The sequence below is a fragment of the Mirounga angustirostris genome, unplaced genomic scaffold, assembly GCF_029215605.1.
Source record: "Mirounga angustirostris isolate CCGP_5_RB_7025 unplaced genomic scaffold, mMirAng1.0.hap1 SCAF_14, whole genome shotgun sequence".
Taxonomy (NCBI): Eukaryota; Metazoa; Chordata; class Mammalia; order Carnivora; family Phocidae; genus Mirounga; species Mirounga angustirostris.
The window spans coordinates 64601189-64619385 of NW_026991722.1; the positions used below are offsets into that span (position 1 = coordinate 64601189).

General features: G+C 51.3%; 2 protein-coding genes across 3 annotated transcripts; one reads left to right on the plus strand and one right to left on the minus strand.

Annotated features, from left to right (window-relative positions):
* Nucleotides 1–257: 257 nt before the first annotated feature.
* Nucleotides 258–7736, plus strand: MZT2B (mitotic spindle organizing protein 2B). 2 transcript variants are annotated; one of them, XM_045887172.2, is made up of 4 exons: nucleotides 258–474; nucleotides 685–833; nucleotides 1759–1938; nucleotides 7474–7736. In XM_045887172.2, the coding sequence occupies exons 1-4, from the start codon at nucleotides 311–313 to the stop codon at nucleotides 7629–7631; spliced, it is 651 nt and encodes a 216-aa protein (XP_045743128.1). In that variant the 5' UTR covers nucleotides 258–310; the 3' UTR covers nucleotides 7632–7736. The 2 variants fall into 2 exon arrangements, with proteins under 2 accessions (XP_045743128.1, XP_045743129.1); XM_045887173.2 differs by lacking the exon at nucleotides 1759–1938.
* A 1395-nt stretch (nucleotides 7737–9131) lies between these two features.
* On the minus strand, nucleotides 9132–13392 carry LOC123852426 (tubulin alpha-3 chain-like). Its single transcript, XM_064577676.1, has 4 exons — nucleotides 13116–13392; nucleotides 12097–12245; nucleotides 11097–11777; nucleotides 9132–9428 (listed from the first exon to the last, which is right to left on the minus strand). The coding sequence occupies exons 1-4, from the start codon at nucleotides 13390–13392 to the stop codon at nucleotides 9132–9134; spliced, it is 1404 nt and encodes a 467-aa protein (XP_064433746.1).
* Between the last annotated feature and the right edge of the window lie 4805 nt (nucleotides 13393–18197).

Here is an 18197-nt window from a genome sequence, read left to right on the forward strand (position 1 = left end):
TAAGAATGTAGCAGCCAGTACTTATTGATCCTTATCAAAACTATGCAGGTTATAGGTCAGCCTTCGGGGCTAAAGATGAACATTTTTCTGCTTTTATCACGTCTCATGCCGCAGGTAAATGCGGCCCAAAAGGCGGAGACGAGACAAACCGGTCCCTGCCCTCTGCCGCGCGGCAGGGAGAGGAAGAGCCGGCGGGGCCAGTAGAGGGCGCTGTGGGAGCGGCGGAGGGGCGCGGCGGAGGCGGGGGCAGAGGGGCGGAGGCGGGGGCAGAGGGGCGAGCGCGGCGCTCACCTTCTCGCCGGCCGTGTACATGGCGGCGCCGGGCGCAGGCCCCGGGCCGGGAGCGCCCCCGGGGCTGGAGGCGGCCTTGCAGAAGCTCGCGCTGCGGCGGAAGAAGGTGCTGAGCGCCGAGGAGATGGAACTGTACGAGCTGGCGCAGGCGGCGGGTGGCGCCATTGACCCCGACGTGTTCAAGTGAGCGCGAGCGGGTGGGAGTGCGCGCTCGTCCTACCCCCAGACGCCCCTGCTCTCCCGCTCCCCTGCCCCGGCCTTTGGTCTGGGGGAGCCCTCCCGCCCTTTTCGGACCCCTTTGGGCGCCCAGAGTAGAGTTGGGGTCCTGAGGGAGGTGGCCCTCCTAGGCCCGGGCAAGGAGGGCTCACTGCCCACCGCCTGGGTTCTCTCCAGGATCCTGGTGGACCTGCTGAAGCTGAACGTGGCGCCCCTCGCCGTCTTCCAGATGCTCAAGTCCATGTGTGCTGGCCAGAGGCTGGTGGGCGAGGCCCAGGACCCCGCAGCCGTGTCTCTGCCCACATCGAGCGTGCCAGAGACCCGAGGTCAGAGCTGGGCCCGGTGCGCCCTGCCCCTGTGGCTCAGGCGGTGGGTGGCAGGGGAGGGAAGTGGGCAGCGCCAGGCACAACGCAGGCTTGGCCCTGAGTGGCCGGGTTCTACTGTGGGTCTTCTCCCCGGACCCGCAGGGACCATCCAAGGGCTCCCCTCTTGGTTTCCAGTCCCCAGCTTTGGCTTCGTTGCTACCCTTGAGAGTGCACATGTGCAAGTCCAGATCAGGCGGATGCAAAATGGGTGTCCAGGGTGGCCCAAGTAGGCCAGGCCTCATCTAGGATTCTGCCTACCTCCTTGGGTAGAAGTGCTTTCGTTCCACAAAGACAGGAACCAGGTGGTTTGGGTTCCTGTTCTCACGGTGTGTACAGCGTCCAGGAAAGTGCTCAGGGAGTGGGCCAGGCAGAGGCCCTCCTGCCCCCTCTTCATCTGTACCCGACGGGGGCCCAGGTGCTGCTCAGGAACATAGCCAGCCGAGCTTCCTTCCTCAGATTGCAGGACAGGGGTCAGTGTGGCAGCCCCGGGCTACCCTAAACACACGGGATGCAGAGGCCTGAGTGGGCACAGCACTGGGCTCAAGTTTCAGGGGCCTCCTCACTCTTGAGAGTCATGACTGGGGGATAAGCAGGTGCTGCTATAAGGGTGTCCAGTAGAGCTCCAACTGCGGCCTCCTGGTGTGTCGCATCTGCTCCCAATTTCAGAAACGCTCTGAATGCTTGGCCAGAAGCGCTCAGGCACTCACAGACATCCTGAGAAGGGGCTGGTGTTGGGGTGGGGTGCAGGCTGGGCCCCCGTGGGTGGGAGTGCCAGGGCCCTGGGTACCCACGCCCCCTGTCCTGAGAGGCCCTGGGCACTGGAGCGCAGGCTTCCTAACTGATCCACGCTCTATCTACTCTCTTTGTGTCTCTCTCTGACCTCCAGAGGCCTCCTTTCTCTCTGCCAAGAACTGTAGTCCCCCTGCAAGGCCCTCCTTTTCCTCGGCCCCGCGGCCTGCGGCCTCTCCGGTTCTGCTCCACGGCCCAGCTGCCACGCACTCGCCTCTCTCTCCAGGGCCCCCCGGTTCCCTCCGGTTCTCTTGCTGCCTGTTCTCTCCTTTCGCAGGTTGCGTTTATTGGTTTATCTCTGGGGGTTGGTGCTCTTTCTTGTTTCTGTGGAAACTGCTGTGGCCCCCAGAAAGTCAGAGCAGCTTCGAGATGAGCTGCAAGGGCAGGACCTTATGGGTCATTCCTGCCACACAGCTTAGAGGTCGGGACACAATTTCATGGCTCAGTTTATTAGAGACAACCTGCAGTTCTTCTAGAATGGGACCAACACCCTCTGCTCCCCAGAGGCCAGCTCTGCTAGGTGAGACTTGTACTCTGTGGAGGTGCCCTCACCCCAGAAGAGGACAACAGGCAGAGGGACAGGAGAGCCTTTACTTTGATGTTGAGAATAAAGCCTTAGGTGTGAGATATGCCTTGGCCCTTAAATGCTGTCACCCACCTGGACAGGTAGCCTAGAGTATAAGCTGTGATTACCCTTTCCTGCCTGCTTCCTGAACCAAGGGTACCTTCCAGGGATTGCCACATGTGATGAGGCTGGAGCCCCAGAACCAGCTGGGTGTGTGAGGGCCTGAGATCCCACAGGTGCCCTGGCTGTCCTCTCCATGTCCCTCCCCACCATCACCTACCTCCCTGTTCTGGGTGCCACCTGGAGCTCAGGCCGGCTGGGTGGGGGAGGGCCAAGGGACAGGGCAGGGCAGAGGTGGGTAGATTACAAGGCTGAACTGAGGAATCAATGGGCAGGAGAGAGAAACTGGGAACAGCCCTCCTCATTTGAGGGGGCGTTGCCGCTTGCTCACCCAGTGACTGGGTACCCAACTGGCTGTCAGGGCTGAGGACTCAGGGGCGCTCTGAGATGGACACATCCTCCTTCCAGGGAGGGAGATGGCTAGATCAATCAGTGGTGACAGAGACGGGAGGTAGCCAGTGTAGCTGGCCTTGCTGGGGCAGCAAGTGTTAAGCGGGCTCAGAGTCCTGTTGCCCCGAAGCCCTTTGAGGTAGGGGGAGTGGGGAGGGCTCCAGCCAGAGATGCAGGCCCAGGCCCCTGATGGGAGCAGACCCAAGTTTGGAGGGGGGAAAGGGGTGGGGGAGGGTAGAGAGTCAAGAGGAAATGTGGGTTTGGCCCTGGGAGCACTGGCATAGAGGGGCTCTGAGGGAGGTGGGGAGGAAGCCCCAAGCACAGGGATAGAAGTGGCATGGAGTGCTGGGCCCCATGAGGTTTTCTCAAGTGCTTAGGCCTTGGGTCTGCTGGGTTGGGCAGCCAGCAACCAGGATATGAGGACATGGACACCCTGGGGAGATGCCCAGTGAGGGTAGAGGGCAGCCTGGAAAGAGGGTTTGGTCGGGAGGCACTGAAGGGGAGCGGGACACAGGAGCAGGGCATGTGAGGGCCCATGCCAGGAGTGTGTGGTGGCCAAGAGACAGAGGCTGTCAGAGACCAAGAGCTCTGAGGCCACATGTGCAGAATCTGTCCACACAGAACTTGGGCAGGGTCTAGGATGGAGAAAACAAGGAGAGTTGTCAGAGTGATCAGTTGGGGGACTGTAGTAGTACTAGGATTGTGATGGGGGCTTGGGGTTGTTGGGGCTAACTGGCCTTAGGTTTCCCATGGAATTGGGGTGTGGAGCTGCTGCAGACCAAGGGCTGGACGCCCCCACCCCACACTCAGGAGTTTGATCTGGTAAGCTGCAGCAGGCACAGCGGGTCATCTGGGTTCCTGTCCCCTGGCCATCCAGGTGGTTTGTGGGGACTGTCAGTGATAAGCTCACTCATTTCTGCCTTTCCTAGGCAAAAGATGGAGAAACAGAAGACCCTAAGAGCACACAGGGGGTAAATGCTTGTCTTGGTAGGGGTATGGTCACTGAGGAAAAATAAAATTCAGTTGAGTGTTCTCTGTTGAAGTTTAGGGAAACTGCATACCTTTTTTTTTTAAGATTTTATTTATTTGAGAGAGAGAGCATGAGGGTGGGGAGGGTGGTGCAGAGGGAGAAGCCGACTCCCCACCCAGCAGGGAGCCCGATGCGGGACTTGATCCCAGGACTCTGGGATCATGACCCTAGCCAAAGGCAGACGCTTAACCAGCTGAGCCGCTCAGGCCCCCGGGAAACTGTATACTTTAAAAAGATGTTCCTCCAGAACATGTAGGATGAAGTTTGGTGTGCAGAAGCTGTGAGCCTGACACAGAGCTGCGTTGTCCAATATGGAAGCCATGAGCCCCCCCGGGCTGGTGCAGCTGAGACTCACTGCAAGGTTAAGTACACATCAGATGGCCAGATGCCAAAGAACTGGCACAAAAAGAGAATACCTCACGAGTAATTTTTATACTGATTACATGTTGAAATGATAATGTTGCACATTTGGGCTAATTAAAATACATTATTTAAGTTTCCTGTTTCTTTTTACTTTTTAATGTGGCTACTAGAAAATGAGTGACACATGTGGCTCACATCGTATTTCTTTTTTTTTTTCACATCATATTTCTATTGGACAGCGCTGCTCAAGAACAATCACAGCGACACTTTGCCCGAAACACTGAGTCAGGGCTGTATGTACACATGCAGGAGGGGCCACACCTCCCGAGAAGCATAGGCTACAGTAAGGGTTAAAGATGCATGTGTGCATGTCCACGGTGCACATGAGTCCTTGTCGTTACGTCTGTATGTGTTCTGGAAGCACTGAATAAGCCCCTCCTGTGTACTCAGCCAGAAAGGGCAGCAGGACTGGCTGGTGGGTGTAGACCTGCCCGTGGCAACAGTGATGGACGGTCCTGGCCGCTCACTCATCCTGGCCACCAACTTGCCAGCCAGCCTTGAGGATATCGGGGCGCCTGCTGTGCTGCCTCAACCCCGTTCTTTTCCTTCCTCACACAACATGCATCTGGTGTGCACTCATGGTCACTAATATTTGGCCTCAGCAGCCCCACCAGCCCATTTGAGCACTAGGGAGCACTGGCACCATGAAGGAGGAAGGCTGCTCCTGGGCACCATAGGCAGGATGGGAGCAGCAACCCGCACTCAGGCTGTCAACCCTTGATCCCCCCAGCTCTGCTGGCAGGGCTCGCGGGGATGGGGAGTCAGGATCACACGGGCCACACCAGAGGTAGATGGCACAGTAGGTCCCACTGGGGTCGGCCAGCTCCCCAGCTGTAGGGTGTGTGTTTCAGGTTGCACTTGGGGTTTTGTTTCGGGGCGGGGAAAGGGAAACAGACTTTTTAACCTTCAGTGGTCATTGTCTTCAACTGTTTGAGGGCCGCTCAGGTATTGGGCCTGGGGGCATATCACCCCTCCCACCTTTGGCTCAGCTCCATCCTCCATTCCCTCTGACCCTAATTACCCCACACAGGGACCTGAGGCAGATAGGACCAGCTCCAGAAAGTCTTGCAGGGTCCAGGGGCGCATGGCTGAGCCAGGCTTAACAGAGCGGGTCTGACCACTGACAGGCCCTGCACACCATTCTCCTGAGTCCAGAATGTCACTCTCCTCAACCTACCCAGCTCTGCATAAAATGAGGCCTGCCTGAGTCTCCCCACTAACTGAGAGCACATGATTCCTGAAGGTTCTAAGAATTGCACAGAGCTGGATAAATGGTCTACTTTCATTGTTAGATGGTGCTGTTAATGCTTTTTATGGCTCAAAGTTACATTGGAGTCTTATTTCCAGGGATTATCAGCCTCATCAAGGTTAAAGATGAACATTATTTGCTGTTTTCTCCTTTTCTCTCATCCTTGAGTTTCCGGAAGGGCCCTGGTCACTATACTGAGAGGGAGAGGAAATTCCAGTGCATGGCATGCTGAAGAAAAGCTCCATTCAGACTCAGGCCCACATCTGAGATCCACCCTGCCATTTGCTGGGGGTGAGCTGTACTTGCAAGTCCTTTAGAAGTGCCCTGAGCTGAGTTTGTGGGGCACCTAAGTACCCCAGATTAGGCCAGGTGCTACAGATGAGTTCTGTCAGCCTGGCCCAGCCTGGAGAGGGACATGGCCTCAGAGTGGGCAAGAGCATGTTGGGAGCTGCAATGTGGTGGGGCGCATGCACTCGTAGGAGACAGGATCCTTGCCCACTGACCAGTCAGTGGGGACCAGAATATCAGCATTGGTAACAGGAAAAAGGAAATGTGTGGTGACAGCTCTCTACTTTGTATCTGTCTTTTCCATGAGTCACTGGCAGGCTGAGTTGGCCCAGCTTCACCCCACCACATGTCCTCCGCCCTGGGTAACCTGTTAATTACATCTTTGTTGAATCAACTATACGCAAGCACTTGAGTGTGAAGCCCAGGGTAGCAAAGCAAGGGAAAATCTGAGCTGTCAGAATTTCAAGTGTGCCACCGTGTCACCCTTTCCAGCCCACTGGGCAGCAGAGACCCCCTGTTCTCTGGAGAGGAGCTGTTCAGAAATGCTCTGTAGGAGGTCTGTACTAGCGCTGCAGGAATCCTGGGGAGAATGCAGTTGTATCAGGGGGCTTGGACAGCAAGTCTGATGCCCTAGAGGAGCCAGGGTCTGCAGTACTGCAAATGCAGGTGCCTCCCCTTGTTCAAGATGACAGATGGGAAAACAGGAATGACTTAACATGCCCCCCAAGAAACCTCATGGTGTCTTTTCTCCAAAAACCTACAAGTCCCCAGTGCAGGCTATTTGACTCCTAACGGACATTGAGGTTAAGGGTCAAACACAGGACACATACCCTGGTCAGAGCCTGCAGGGTGGACTCTGCCAGGCTGGAGAAGAGCCCTGGCTGAGGGAGGCCCAATGGGGAGGGACTGTGACCCAGTGGGTGAGCCTGCTCCCTGAGTATACGTTTTGTCCACTGTGGTGTCCTGTCAGTCTTATGAATGCTGTCAACACCCTGAGGCCAGGGAAGCCATTCCTTTAAAATAAAGCTCTGGCCTAGGTGTGGTTGCAGATTTTCCTGTCTTCACAGAAAGAGGGTAAGGTAAGTAACTTACAAGTCAAGGGATATCTGCACCAGTGGTCTCCATCACTGAATGTGACTACCTGTGGTCAGGGCAAGTCTCGTTGAGCACTCAAGCCTTGGCAGAAGCCCAATCACAGGATCCGGAAGCTGAACTTGAGGGCAAGAGGCTTGACAGGTGGGTAGGGAAACGCCTGTGAAGGAGCTTCCAAGACCCAAATCCAAAAGCCTGACTTCCATTCTGATGGTTGTGCCTCCCGCACCATCAGTGCACGCGGCTCCACTGTGGCCAGTCTGGAGCAGGGCATGCCGGGGGAGGCGGCAGGTAGCAGCCCAGCTGGTGAGCCCTCCTGCACTGCTGGTGGTCGGCCGGGTCCTTTCCCTTTCCAGAGCAGGAGTCAACCAGCTGAGCTCACCTTTCCCGAAATGGGCCTTGCGGACTTTCCCCATTGCTCCTCGCACTGCTTCTGTCCTAGGACCCATGCTTGAGGGCCTCCTGACTCGGCCCAGGACTTCTCTTGGATGTGCCATCTCCAGGCAGTCCTCAGCCTCAGGGCTGACAGGGGGTTCCTGGCTGAAAAGCTCGGACAGAGATGTGCTAGACGTAATGTGCAAGGAACACAAATGTAGTCAACGTGCCGACTGGAGTCTGCCCTGGTTCCTAATGGTTGTGTTCTGTGTCTGCTCAGGGAGAAACAAAGGCAGCACGGCTCTGAGTGGAGGCCCAGCACTGGCAGAGCGCGGTGGCCGGGAAGGATCCAGCCAAAGGATGCCCCGACAACCCAGTGCCACCAGGCTGCCCAAGGGGGGCGGGCCGGGGAAGAGCCCCACTCGGAGCAGCACCTGAGGTGGGCAGACTTCTCACGCCATCCAGCTCTGGGCTTCGCCAGTCCCCTAGCAGAGGCTACCCGAGCTTTCCCCCAGTTGCTAATAAAGCTTTGTGAAAAACCAAGGGTCCATCCAAGCTGTTTTCTATCACCTTTTGAATATATTAAGACACAAAGATTTAGAATCAGTTCTGCCTGGTGGGCCTGGCTGTGCTACAGCTGAACTGACTTAAACCAGTGATTTCACCCTCCTGTACCTTATTTTCAGGTTGGAGAGAAAATATCTGTACAGTTGGCCCTTGAACAACACAAGGGTTAGGGCACCAACCCCCTGCATAGTTGAAAATCTGAGTATAACTTCTGAATCCCCAAAGCTTACCTACTAGTAGCCTACTGTTAACAGGAAGCCTTACCAATAATATGAGGCCGATTAGTACATACTTCGTATATGTATTACAGACTGTATTTCTTACTATAAGAGGAAGCTAAAGAAAGGAAAATCATAAGGAAAATACATTTACACTACCATGCTGTAAAAAATCTATACAGTTGACCCTGTACCATTCAAACTCCTGTTGTTCAAGGGTCAACTGTATTCCTAGATCTTTTATAAATGGACGTCAACGTGTTTTGGTAAAGGGAAAGGTAGTGCTTTTGCCGAGACTGTTCCTAGGGTGCTCAGCTGTAAGGGCCTGAGTATGGAGGGGGGATGCTGTCATATAGGGTACGTGCATAGCAAAGTCAAAGATGAACTGTGTTGTAACCTAGAGCTCACCCTGTGGGCTGTGAATACCATGCAAAATCCAGTAAGATCTTTCCCCCCTAAAAATGTCCTCACCCGTGGCGCCTGGGTGGCTCAGTCGGTTAAGCGTCTGCCTCGGCTCGGGTTGTGATCCCGGGGTCCTGGGATCGAGCCCCGCGTCAGGCTCCCTGCTCCGCGGGGGGCCTGCTTCTCCCTCTCCTACTCCCCCTGCTTGTGTTCTCTCTCTCGCTGTGTCTCTGTCAAATAAATAAAATCTTTAAAAAAAAAAATGTCCTCACCCTACACGTGACCCACAGTGTTAGGGACTTTGTCAACAGCCCCCTTCCACGGACCTCAGATGTTCAAACTTCGTTCCAAACTCTTACCATGTGCCATTAACAGAGAAGCCTGAAAAATGACAAACACAACAACTGAAAATCTAACTCCATTTTCCTAGAATCTAGGAAATCTTTGTGCTTTGAAACCTTGATTTGGAGGGTTTCCCCAGGTCATGTCACATCAACAGTGGCTCCTTACAGATGTAAGTAGGGCTACACCGCACTCCTACAGTGCAGCCCGGGACAGCCTTCCATGTGCCCAGCAGGCCTTGGGGTCCTACCCATCCCTGCCGGCAGAGATGTGTGTCCCATTGTGCATCACATAGACAGACGCTTCTAGAGAAACTTTAATTGTAAACAACTGGAAACAAGATGTGCTGCAGGGTGGCAGGAGGGGGTGGGGGGAGGGGGGAGGAGAACCCCTGCCAGCCCGCTCCCATTCAGTATTCTTCCCCTTCTTCGGCCTCTGCTTCCACGGAATCCACACCCACCTCTTCATAATCTTTCTCCAGAGCTGCCAGGTCCTCCCGGGCCTCAGAGAACTCCCCTTCCTCCATGCCTTCCCCCACGTACCAGTGCACAAAGGCCCGCTTTGCGTACATGAGGTCAAACTTGTGGTCCAGGCGGGCCCAGGCCTCGGCAATGGCGGTCGTGTTGCTCAGCATGCACACAGCCCGCTGCACCTTGGCCAGGTCACCCCCGGGGACGACGGTGGGGGGCTGGTAGTTGATGCCCACCTGCGAGAGAGGGGAAGAAAAGAAAACAGTCCGTGAAGCTTCAGTCAAACCCAGAAATGGTGGCTGCTTTCATGGAAACAGAAGACATGTAGGTGCCTTCTTCGTGCCAGGCGAGGTGTCAGGTGAGCAGGCTGTTGGTTTCTAGACAAGGACAATGGGGAAAAAGGAGCCCTGGAGCCGGCCAGCCTGGCTCGGGCCCAAGCTGCCGGAAGAGCTGTGTCCCAGCACCTGAGCCATGTGTGGTGCTCAGGTAACAGGACTGTTTCTTCTAAAAAGGGATACTACTGGAATAAAAGGCACTTAAAGTTATTCCTAAAAATAAATAAATAATAAAATAAATAAATAGACAGATGATAGATACTACTTTCTATTCTTCAGATATTATTTTCTCCATAGGCTTCCACAGTTGGGGATTCACTTCTGTAGCTGAAACCTCTTCCACTCAAGTCAGAGCGCTATGGTTTTATTACGAGGGGAGATCATACCCCCGACTCCCATCGAGTGAGCCAGTATGTGCATCACAGGATGACAGGAACGCTGTCAGAGGTCCGAAGACTGTTGCTACTGCTGCAACAGGAGATGGCCTATTTGTGTGCTAAGTAGGAGAATGGGGGTGATATTCAAGGGCTGGGACCAAAGGGGAGGCATTCTAGAATAGTTTCCAAACCAGGGGACAATGTGACCAGAGATTTGGGCAGCAATACATAGGGTCAATTAGAACTGGGCTCAGCAAACTTTGTCTATAAAGGGCAAGACAGCACATATCCGAGACTGGGCAGGCCACATGGTCTCGGTCACAATTACTAATTCTGTCTTTGTAGCACAAAAGCAGCCACAATGACACACCAATTAACAGGTGTGGCTGTGTTCACACAAAATTTTATTTACAAAACTAGGTGGCTGGTCTGCCAACCGTGCTGACCCCTAAACCCAGAGTAGAAAGTGCTGGTTAAGGACCCAGTGCAGCAAGCCCACCAGAAGCGGTGAGTTCTGAGCCAACAGAGATGGCATGAAAAGCAAGGCAGAGAGAAGCCCATTTTCCCAGATGGAAAGCATTGATAGGGTTTAGTGTTCAAGTACTGGACAAAGCTGCAAAGCGACAGCAAGTTTCCTACCCTGTATCGAATGGAAGGCTGATATAAACTATGTTGGAGGCAAACTCAGGCCAAAATTGTTGAGCTTACCAAATGAGAAATAAATATGTTGCCATTTTATCCCAAAAATATTCATGAAAGTTTTTCTTTAAATCAAACACTGCATGGAACATTTAAATTGGGTTTAATTTCTAAATGCCTGTGGAATAAAGTGGGTTTTAGTGACAGCAATGTTTATAATGCCCCAATTTCATATATCCACATAAATTGTCAAAATGCTTTGAAAATTTCTACATTTCTAAATCCAAACTACATTTCCCCACACTAATTCACCACCCAAAAGGAGGAACAAAAATCGTTCCAAAAATTTCCTGTCAAAAAAAAAATTCTCACCACAGATATATAGTGTGATTCCTCAGGAAGGAAGTTCAAAAGGCACCAATGAATAAATTATCACTCTGGCTCCCTAATTTATAACCAAGGGGCTGGCTGCCAAGGAATGGAGGTATTCTCCACAAAGGGCATTGTGTGCTTGGTCTGACAGGTAAAACCACACCACATTACCCAGTCCTACCTTAAATCCAGTCGGGCACCAATCCACAAACTGGATGGTGCGCTTGGTCTTGATGGTGGCGATGGCTGCGTTGACATCTTTCGGGACCACGTCCCCCCTGTACAACATGCAGCAGGCCATGTACTTGCCATGCCGAGGGTCACACTTGACCATCTGGTTGGCCGGCTCGAAGCAGGCATTGGTGATCTCGGCCACGGACAGCTGCTCGTGGTAGGCCTTCTCGGCAGAGATGACCGGGGCGTATGTGGCCAGGGGAAAGTGGATGCGGGGGTACGGGACCAGGTTGGTCTGGAATTCCGTCAAGTCCACGTTCAGGGCCCCATCGAATCGCAGGGAGGCCGTGATGGAGGACACGATCTGCCCGATCAGACGATTGAGGTTGGTGTACGTGGGCCGCTCGATATCCAGGTTGCGCCGACATATGTCGTAGATGGCTTCGTTGTCCACCATGAAGGCACAGTCAGAATGCTCCAGGGTCGTGTGGGTGGTCAGGATGGAGTTGTAGGGCTCCACCACGGCCGTGGACACCTGGGGGGCTGGGTAAATGGCAAATTCCAGCTTGGACTTCTTGCCGTAGTCCACCGACAGCCGCTCCATGAGCAGAGACGCGAAGCCAGAGCCGGTGCCGCCCCCGAAACTGTGGAAGATGAGGAAGCCCTGCAGCCCCGTGCACAGATCCGCCTGAGAGAAAGCACAGACTGTGGGTCAGTGCCTGCAGAAGCCACACCGCTGACCTCCAGCGAGCCACGGTCACTCCTCTTTTCCTCTGCAGGACGCTACGCGTTCGAATCGGCCGCGGCACACACACTTGACACTCAGAAGCAAAGCAAGGCAGACGTGAAGATGGGTGGACGACGGATGCACTGAAGCCACCCGTGAAGGAAGACGTGGACTCAAGATTCTGGCCTGGGGTTTGGCCAAAATGACCTCCCGGTCCCCATCCCCGCCACCCTCCCGTCCAGGGCAGGGTCCACAGGAAGCCCTCTCGGCGCCCCCTTACCAGTTTCCGGATCCGGTCCAGGACCAGGTCGACGATCTCCTTGCCGATGGTATAATGGCCTCTGGCGTAATTATTGGCTGCGTCCTCCTTCCCGGTGATCAGCTGCTCTGGGTGGAAGAGCTGCCTGTAGGTCCCCGTGCGCACTTCATCTACAAAGAGGACGCGTGGGCCGCGGGTCTTTAAGGCCTGTTGTTAACTCACCGACGGGGAGGGATTCGGGGACCCTTCGGGGACCTGCCACGCACGGGCTGTGCCTTGGGGGTCGGCAGCATCGGTGTCTCACAGGAAACGTCTCTGTGTGACATGCAGACCACAACTGTGGTCTGTGGCTCTAGCAGCGGAAGTCCACTGGAGGTACAAAGTCCAGTCTGACTGGTTCCCAAAGAAGGGAAAAAGCTCACACCCGCACACACGCGGTTATTTCTTCCCATCTGTAGCTACACACAAGGAGTGTGACTCAAAAGCCCTGACATACTAGACAGTCACCAGGTCAGCATGACTTCTGCCAGGCAGTCCCGCCAGGGCACCCTAGGTGGCCTGCGGCTCACACGCTTCAGGCTGACGTTGTCTTCTCCCGGGTGGCCCCTGAAAGGTGCCCTCTCTTGGCAGCTCTCCCTGGCCACCCCCTCAGGCTTCTCAGCTGGAGGATCCTAAGGAATGTTCTCTATTTACCTTCCGTGTCTAAGACTCAGGTCACGACTCTCGTGCACCAGCATCACCATGTGGGCAGCGTTAAGGAGGGACTCGAGACCCGGCACCGGGTCCACACAACCCCCTGCCTGGGTCTGAGGCGGCCACGAGTGAATCTATTACCAGCCCCTCTTTCCTGCACATTAGGTTCTCCTAAACGAGGAGCCTCGCTGCCAGACACACATGAAGCACTAACCCTGTAGTTTCTCACCTAACACAGCCACAGGCATACACTTGCACGTCCCATCCTTTCTGTGGAAGGAGTCAAAGGAGCACAGGGAGGCCCTCCCACTGTCCCAGGAAAGCCGCCCAAGTGCCCCAGGACCTACCGACCACGGTGGGTTCCAGGTCCACGAACACCGCTCTGGGCACATGCTTGCCAGCCCCAGTCTCGCTGAAGAACGTGTTGAACGAGTCATCCCCACCGCCGATGGTTTTGTCACTTGGCATCTGACCATCAGGCTGAATTCCGTGTTCAAGGCAGTACAGTTCCCAGCAGGCATTGCCGATCTGGACACCTGCCTGCCCCACGTGGATAGAGATGCACTCGCGCTGGGAACCAGAACATAAACGTTGAGACCTCCTTGTTTTCAAGGCAATCGACATTATATGGCATGTAAATGAGACCCAAAATCATAAGTTAGTATTTGTAAAATATTTTGTTGTCTTAAGATCTCCTCAGACATTACATCCCATGAGCTTCCATGATAATTTTATATCTGAACACTTATCTATCCAACATGGATGTACATACACTTAAACTATGAATAGCAATAGACTCACTATAAATTAGTCTTCCAAGCCATCAGTAAGTAATGTTAAAAATTAATAGAAACAATGGCTTAGAAAATCAAACAAAATATATAAAATAAGTTTACAGTCATGGAAAACAGGCAGCACAAGACAGTGATTCAAACAATGTAAGCCTTAGCATTGTCCCGGAAGACTGCTGGGAAGTTTCCTGGCTGCAGGGGGTAGGGGGGTAGGGGAGGAAACCTAAAGCCCAGGGACCTCCCCGAGTTGAGAGAGAATTCAGTGTTCAGGGAGGCCAAAGCATATAGAAACCATGGTGCTAATAGTGGAGGGGAGAGAGTTACACAGAAAGAACCCTGTGGACATCAGCAGAGTCCCACTTGAGTCTACAGTGGAACAGCATTCAGCACCCATGTGTGACAGACTCCTGACCTCACATCAGCCATGAAGGAAAGACCTTCTAACTCACAAAGCACTGAAGGGAGTCCTCAATAGTGGGGCCAAATGAGACCTACACTAAAGGCTGTTTGGAACTCACCTAAAGCTTAAAAGCAAGCCTCAAAAGGATCAAATTGTTTCTAGGTATTTAATAGCATCCCAGAAGAAAGCCTAAAAATAGTTAAGGCAATACCAAAAAAAACCACCCCAAAACAAAAAACAAAACCTAGCACCCAACAATTTAAAATTCATAATGTCAATCTAAACTTAACAGGTATAAACACACACACACACACACAGAATATATGACCATATGAAAAGAAAAAGTAATCAATACAAACTGGCAAACTAGTTGATGACAGAACGAATACACGAGAACATTAAAATAGTATTATGTATCCATATCTCAGGAAGGTAGAAGAGAAAATGAAGAAAGGTAAGAAAGACCTATATCAAACTGCTAATGATAAAAGAATGCCTGAAATGCAAAACACACTGGATGGAATTAACAGCTGATTATATATTACAGAGGAAAAGGTTGGGGGGAGGCGCCTGAGTGGCTCAGTCGGTTAAGCGTCTGCCTTCAGCTCAGGTCATGGTCCCAAGGTCCTGGGATCAAGCCCCGCATCGGGCTCCCTGCTCTGTGGGAAGCCTGCTCTCCCTCTCCCACTCCCCCTGCTTGTGTTCCCTCTCTCGCTCTCTCTGTCAAATAAATAAATAAAATCTTTTAAAAAAATGTGAGGATGACAGAAAAGTTCTAGAATAGAAGTGGTGATATTTATGGAACATAGGACTATACTTAATGTGACTGAATTATACTTAAATGGTTAAAATGGTAAACTTGGTGCCATGTGTAGTTTACCACAAAAAAGGTGATACTCAGCAACATGGATGAATCTAAAAGCAACTATAGTGTATGAACGAATTCAAACAACAAAAAATGAACTCAATAATCCCATATTATAAAATTCTAGAAAATACATTTAAGAAGGTTATTAGTGGGGCAGGAGTGGCAAGAGGGAGGATTTTCAAAGGGGTAGGAGGAAACTTTTGGCTTAACAGGAGTTCTATTATCTTTATTGAGGTGATGATTTCATGAATTATCAGTATGTTAATGAAAGTTAAACCTTAAAAAAAAAAAAAAAAACTAACCAAGGGAGAGCCTCTGCACTGCTAAAAGATCAGTGTTTTGAAAGACCTGGTTTTTTGTTTTAAGATTTTATTTATTTGACAGAGAGAGACAAAGCAAGAGAGGGAACACAAGCAGGGGGAGTGGGAGAGGGAGAAGCAGGCTTTCCGCGGAGCAGGGAGCCCGATGGGGGACTCGATCCCAGGACCCTGGGATCATGACCTGAGCCGAAGGCAGACGCTTAACGACTGAGCCACCCAGGCACCCCTGAAAGACCTGTTCTAATTCTGTCTAGATTTTACTGCATTCATAAGTTTAATCATGTAATTGGCAGTTTTCTAAATTAAAACTTTACAGAAATACTAACTGGTAAATAATTATAATACAATAGATTTGATTGAGTTAAAAATACATAAATGTTAAACCCTGTCAAATTATACAATTTATTTTTACTTTATGACAGTGATAGCTCAATAAAACTAAAAAAAAAGAGGCAAAATAAAGACTTTGTCAGACATTCAAAAACTGAGGGAATTGGGCGCCTGGGTGGTTCAGATGGTTAAGCATCTGCCTTCGGCTCAGGTCATGATCCCAGGGTCCTGGGATCGAGTCCCACATCAGGCTCCCGGCTCAGCGGGGAGCCTGCTTCTCCCTCTGACCCTCTCCCCTCTCATGCTGTTTCTCTCTCGCTCACTCTCTAAAAAATAAATAAAATCTTTAAAAAAAAAAACAAAACTGAGGGAATTAATAATCAGCAGATCACTACTATAAGAAATGTTAAAAGAATTACACCAGACAGAAGGAAAACACTAGACAGAACATTGGAACTACACAAAGCAATGAAGAATACCAAAACTGCTAAACATGTGAGCAAACATAAAAGACTTTTTATTGTATTTTAAAAATACAATTGAAGGTTAAAGCAAAAACAATGATTTACTGTGGGGTTTATAGCTCATATAAAATTAAAACACGACCAACAGTAGCACAGAGGCCAAGGAGGAGAAATGGAAGGTATACTGCTGGGACATGGTATAATATCACCTAAGAGCAGACTGTGACTGACTGAAGATGTGCTCTATAATCCCCGGAGTAACCACAAAAAAATAAAACAAAGTGGTATAGCCACAAAGCTAATAAAAAAAGATAAAATGGAATCATAAAAATAATCCAAAAGAGGAAAGAGGGAACAAACAGGAGATAAACAGAAAACAAATAGCAACCTGGTAGATTTAAACCCAACCATACCAATAATCACATTAAACATCATTACAAATTAAATGAAAATATCTAATTAACAGGCAGATTGTCAGAGAAAAAGCAAGACCTAACTATAAGCTAACTACAAGAAGCCCAGAGATAGGTTCAAAAGTAAAGGATGGAAAATGATATACAGTATAGTTTTGATTTCATTTTATTTTCTGCTGACACTGGCTTGCTATTCGCATACAGACTGACCTTGGTCTAGCAGAAGGGAGTTGGAATGGATGGGATAGGCCCATCAGGTGTTCCTCCAAGCAGGTTTAGAGGAAACACCACCCTGGATGAGGCAGGGCAGAAGGGCTGGGAGGAGTGCACCAGCACACGGCAGGGCAGTGACGTCACTTGGGCACATAGGGACAAGGTGGTGAGCCTGGGGCCTCCCACTCCGCCACTTGTCTCCCACTCCTCCAAGAGCACCACAGTGGGCAGGAACACAGAGTGTCTAAGTTCCTGGCACTGTCCCTGGTGAAGGGGCTGCCTGGGTCACACCTGGCTGACAGCACACAGCTCACAGGAGGCCAGGTGGAAGAGGGCACTCAGCCTGGTAGTGGACAGTGTGGGATAGAGCAGGCCAGGACCAACACTGCTCCTTTCAAAGCAAAGTATTTTACTAAGGAAAGGGGTCATTTCATAATGGTAAAGGGACCAATTCAACAGGAAGCCGGAACAATCCGTAATGGTTATGTATCATTAGAGTCACAGCCTCTTGATACAGAACTTCAAAATATTCAAAGAAAAACAGAACTGAAGGGTGAGATAGACAATCTACAATCAAGGACCAACATTCTCTCAATAACTGAGTCAACCAGATGGAAATCAGTCAGGGCACAGAAGACCTGGACAACACTATCAACCACACTGACGTAAGTTACATTAGAAAATACTCCACCCGGGCGCCTGGGTGGCTCAGTCGTTAAGCATCTGCCTTCGGCTCAGGTCATGATCCCAGGGTCCTGGGATCAAGTCCCACATCGGGCTCCCTGCTCTGCGGGAAGCCTGCTTCTCCCTCTCCCATTCCCCCTGCTTGTGTTCCTGCTCTTGCTATGTCTCTCTCTGTCAAAAAAAATAAATAAAATCTTAAAAAAAAAAAAAAAAGAAAATACTCCACCCCACACAGCAGAATATACATTCTTCTCATATGCACAGGGAACATTTGCCAAGCAGACCATATTCTCCACCAAAATAAATTCCAAATTATTCAAATAAAAGTTTGATCTGTAGTGGGAGGGAAGAGTGGATCCCAGAGCCCTGAGCAGCCCTGCTCCTGCCACCAGTCACCATCACCACAGCCCTGAACAGCAAGGCCAAGACCCTCAGCTGCCTCGACCTCCAGCACTCCTGACAACAAGCCCAGACCATTTTAACCATGGGTATTATTTTCCCATTATCTAATTATGATCACATTACAGTTCAGAAATCTCAAACTAGGGGCACCTGGGTGGCTCAGTCGGTTAAGCGTCTACCTTCAGCTCAGGTCATGATCCCGGGGTCCTGGGATCGGCCCCCGAGTTGGGCTCTCTGCTCGGCAGGAGCCTGCTTCTCCCTCTCCCTGCCGCTCCCCCTGCTTGTACTCTCCCTCTCTGTCAAATAAATAAATAAAATCTAAAAAAAAAAAAAAAAGAAAAAGAAAAGAAAAATCTCAAACTACTTCAAGTTGTTTCTAATTTCCTAACCCCACACTGTAATCTCCTAGCTTTTAGGACTGATGGTCTAAAGCCCCCCAATTTGGCTTCTGGCCTTGTTTTTAATAAGTGAAAGACAAGGGACTAAATCACAGCTGATAGTCTAATTCTGATTCAACCAGACTGCAATACTGAGCACCCCCCCC

Excerpts from the sequence above, each read along its gene's own strand:
- MZT2B (XM_045887172.2), top strand. The coding sequence starts at position 311 with ATGGCGGCGCCGGGCGCAGGCCCCGGGCCGGGAGCGCCCCCGGGGCTG. Across the intron at positions 475-684 it reads ATTGACCCCGACGTGTTCAA|GATCCTGGTGGACCTGCTGA; the intron begins GTGAGCGCGAGC and ends GGTTCTCTCCAG. Across the intron at positions 1,939-7,473 it reads CCTGTTCTCTCCTTTCGCAG|GGAGAAACAAAGGCAGCACG; the intron begins GTTGCGTTTATT and ends GTGTCTGCTCAG.
- LOC123852426 (XM_064577676.1), bottom strand. The coding sequence starts at position 13,392 with ATGTCGATTGCCTTGAAAACAAGGAGGTCTCAACGTTTATGTTCTGGT. Across the intron at positions 11,778-12,096 it reads TGGACCGGATCCGGAAACTG|GCGGATCTGTGCACGGGGCT; the intron begins GTAAGGGGGCGC and ends GCTTTCTCTCAG. Across the intron at positions 9,429-11,096 it reads GGTGCCCGACTGGATTTAAG|GTGGGCATCAACTACCAGCC; the intron begins GTAGGACTGGGT and ends CCTCTCTCGCAG.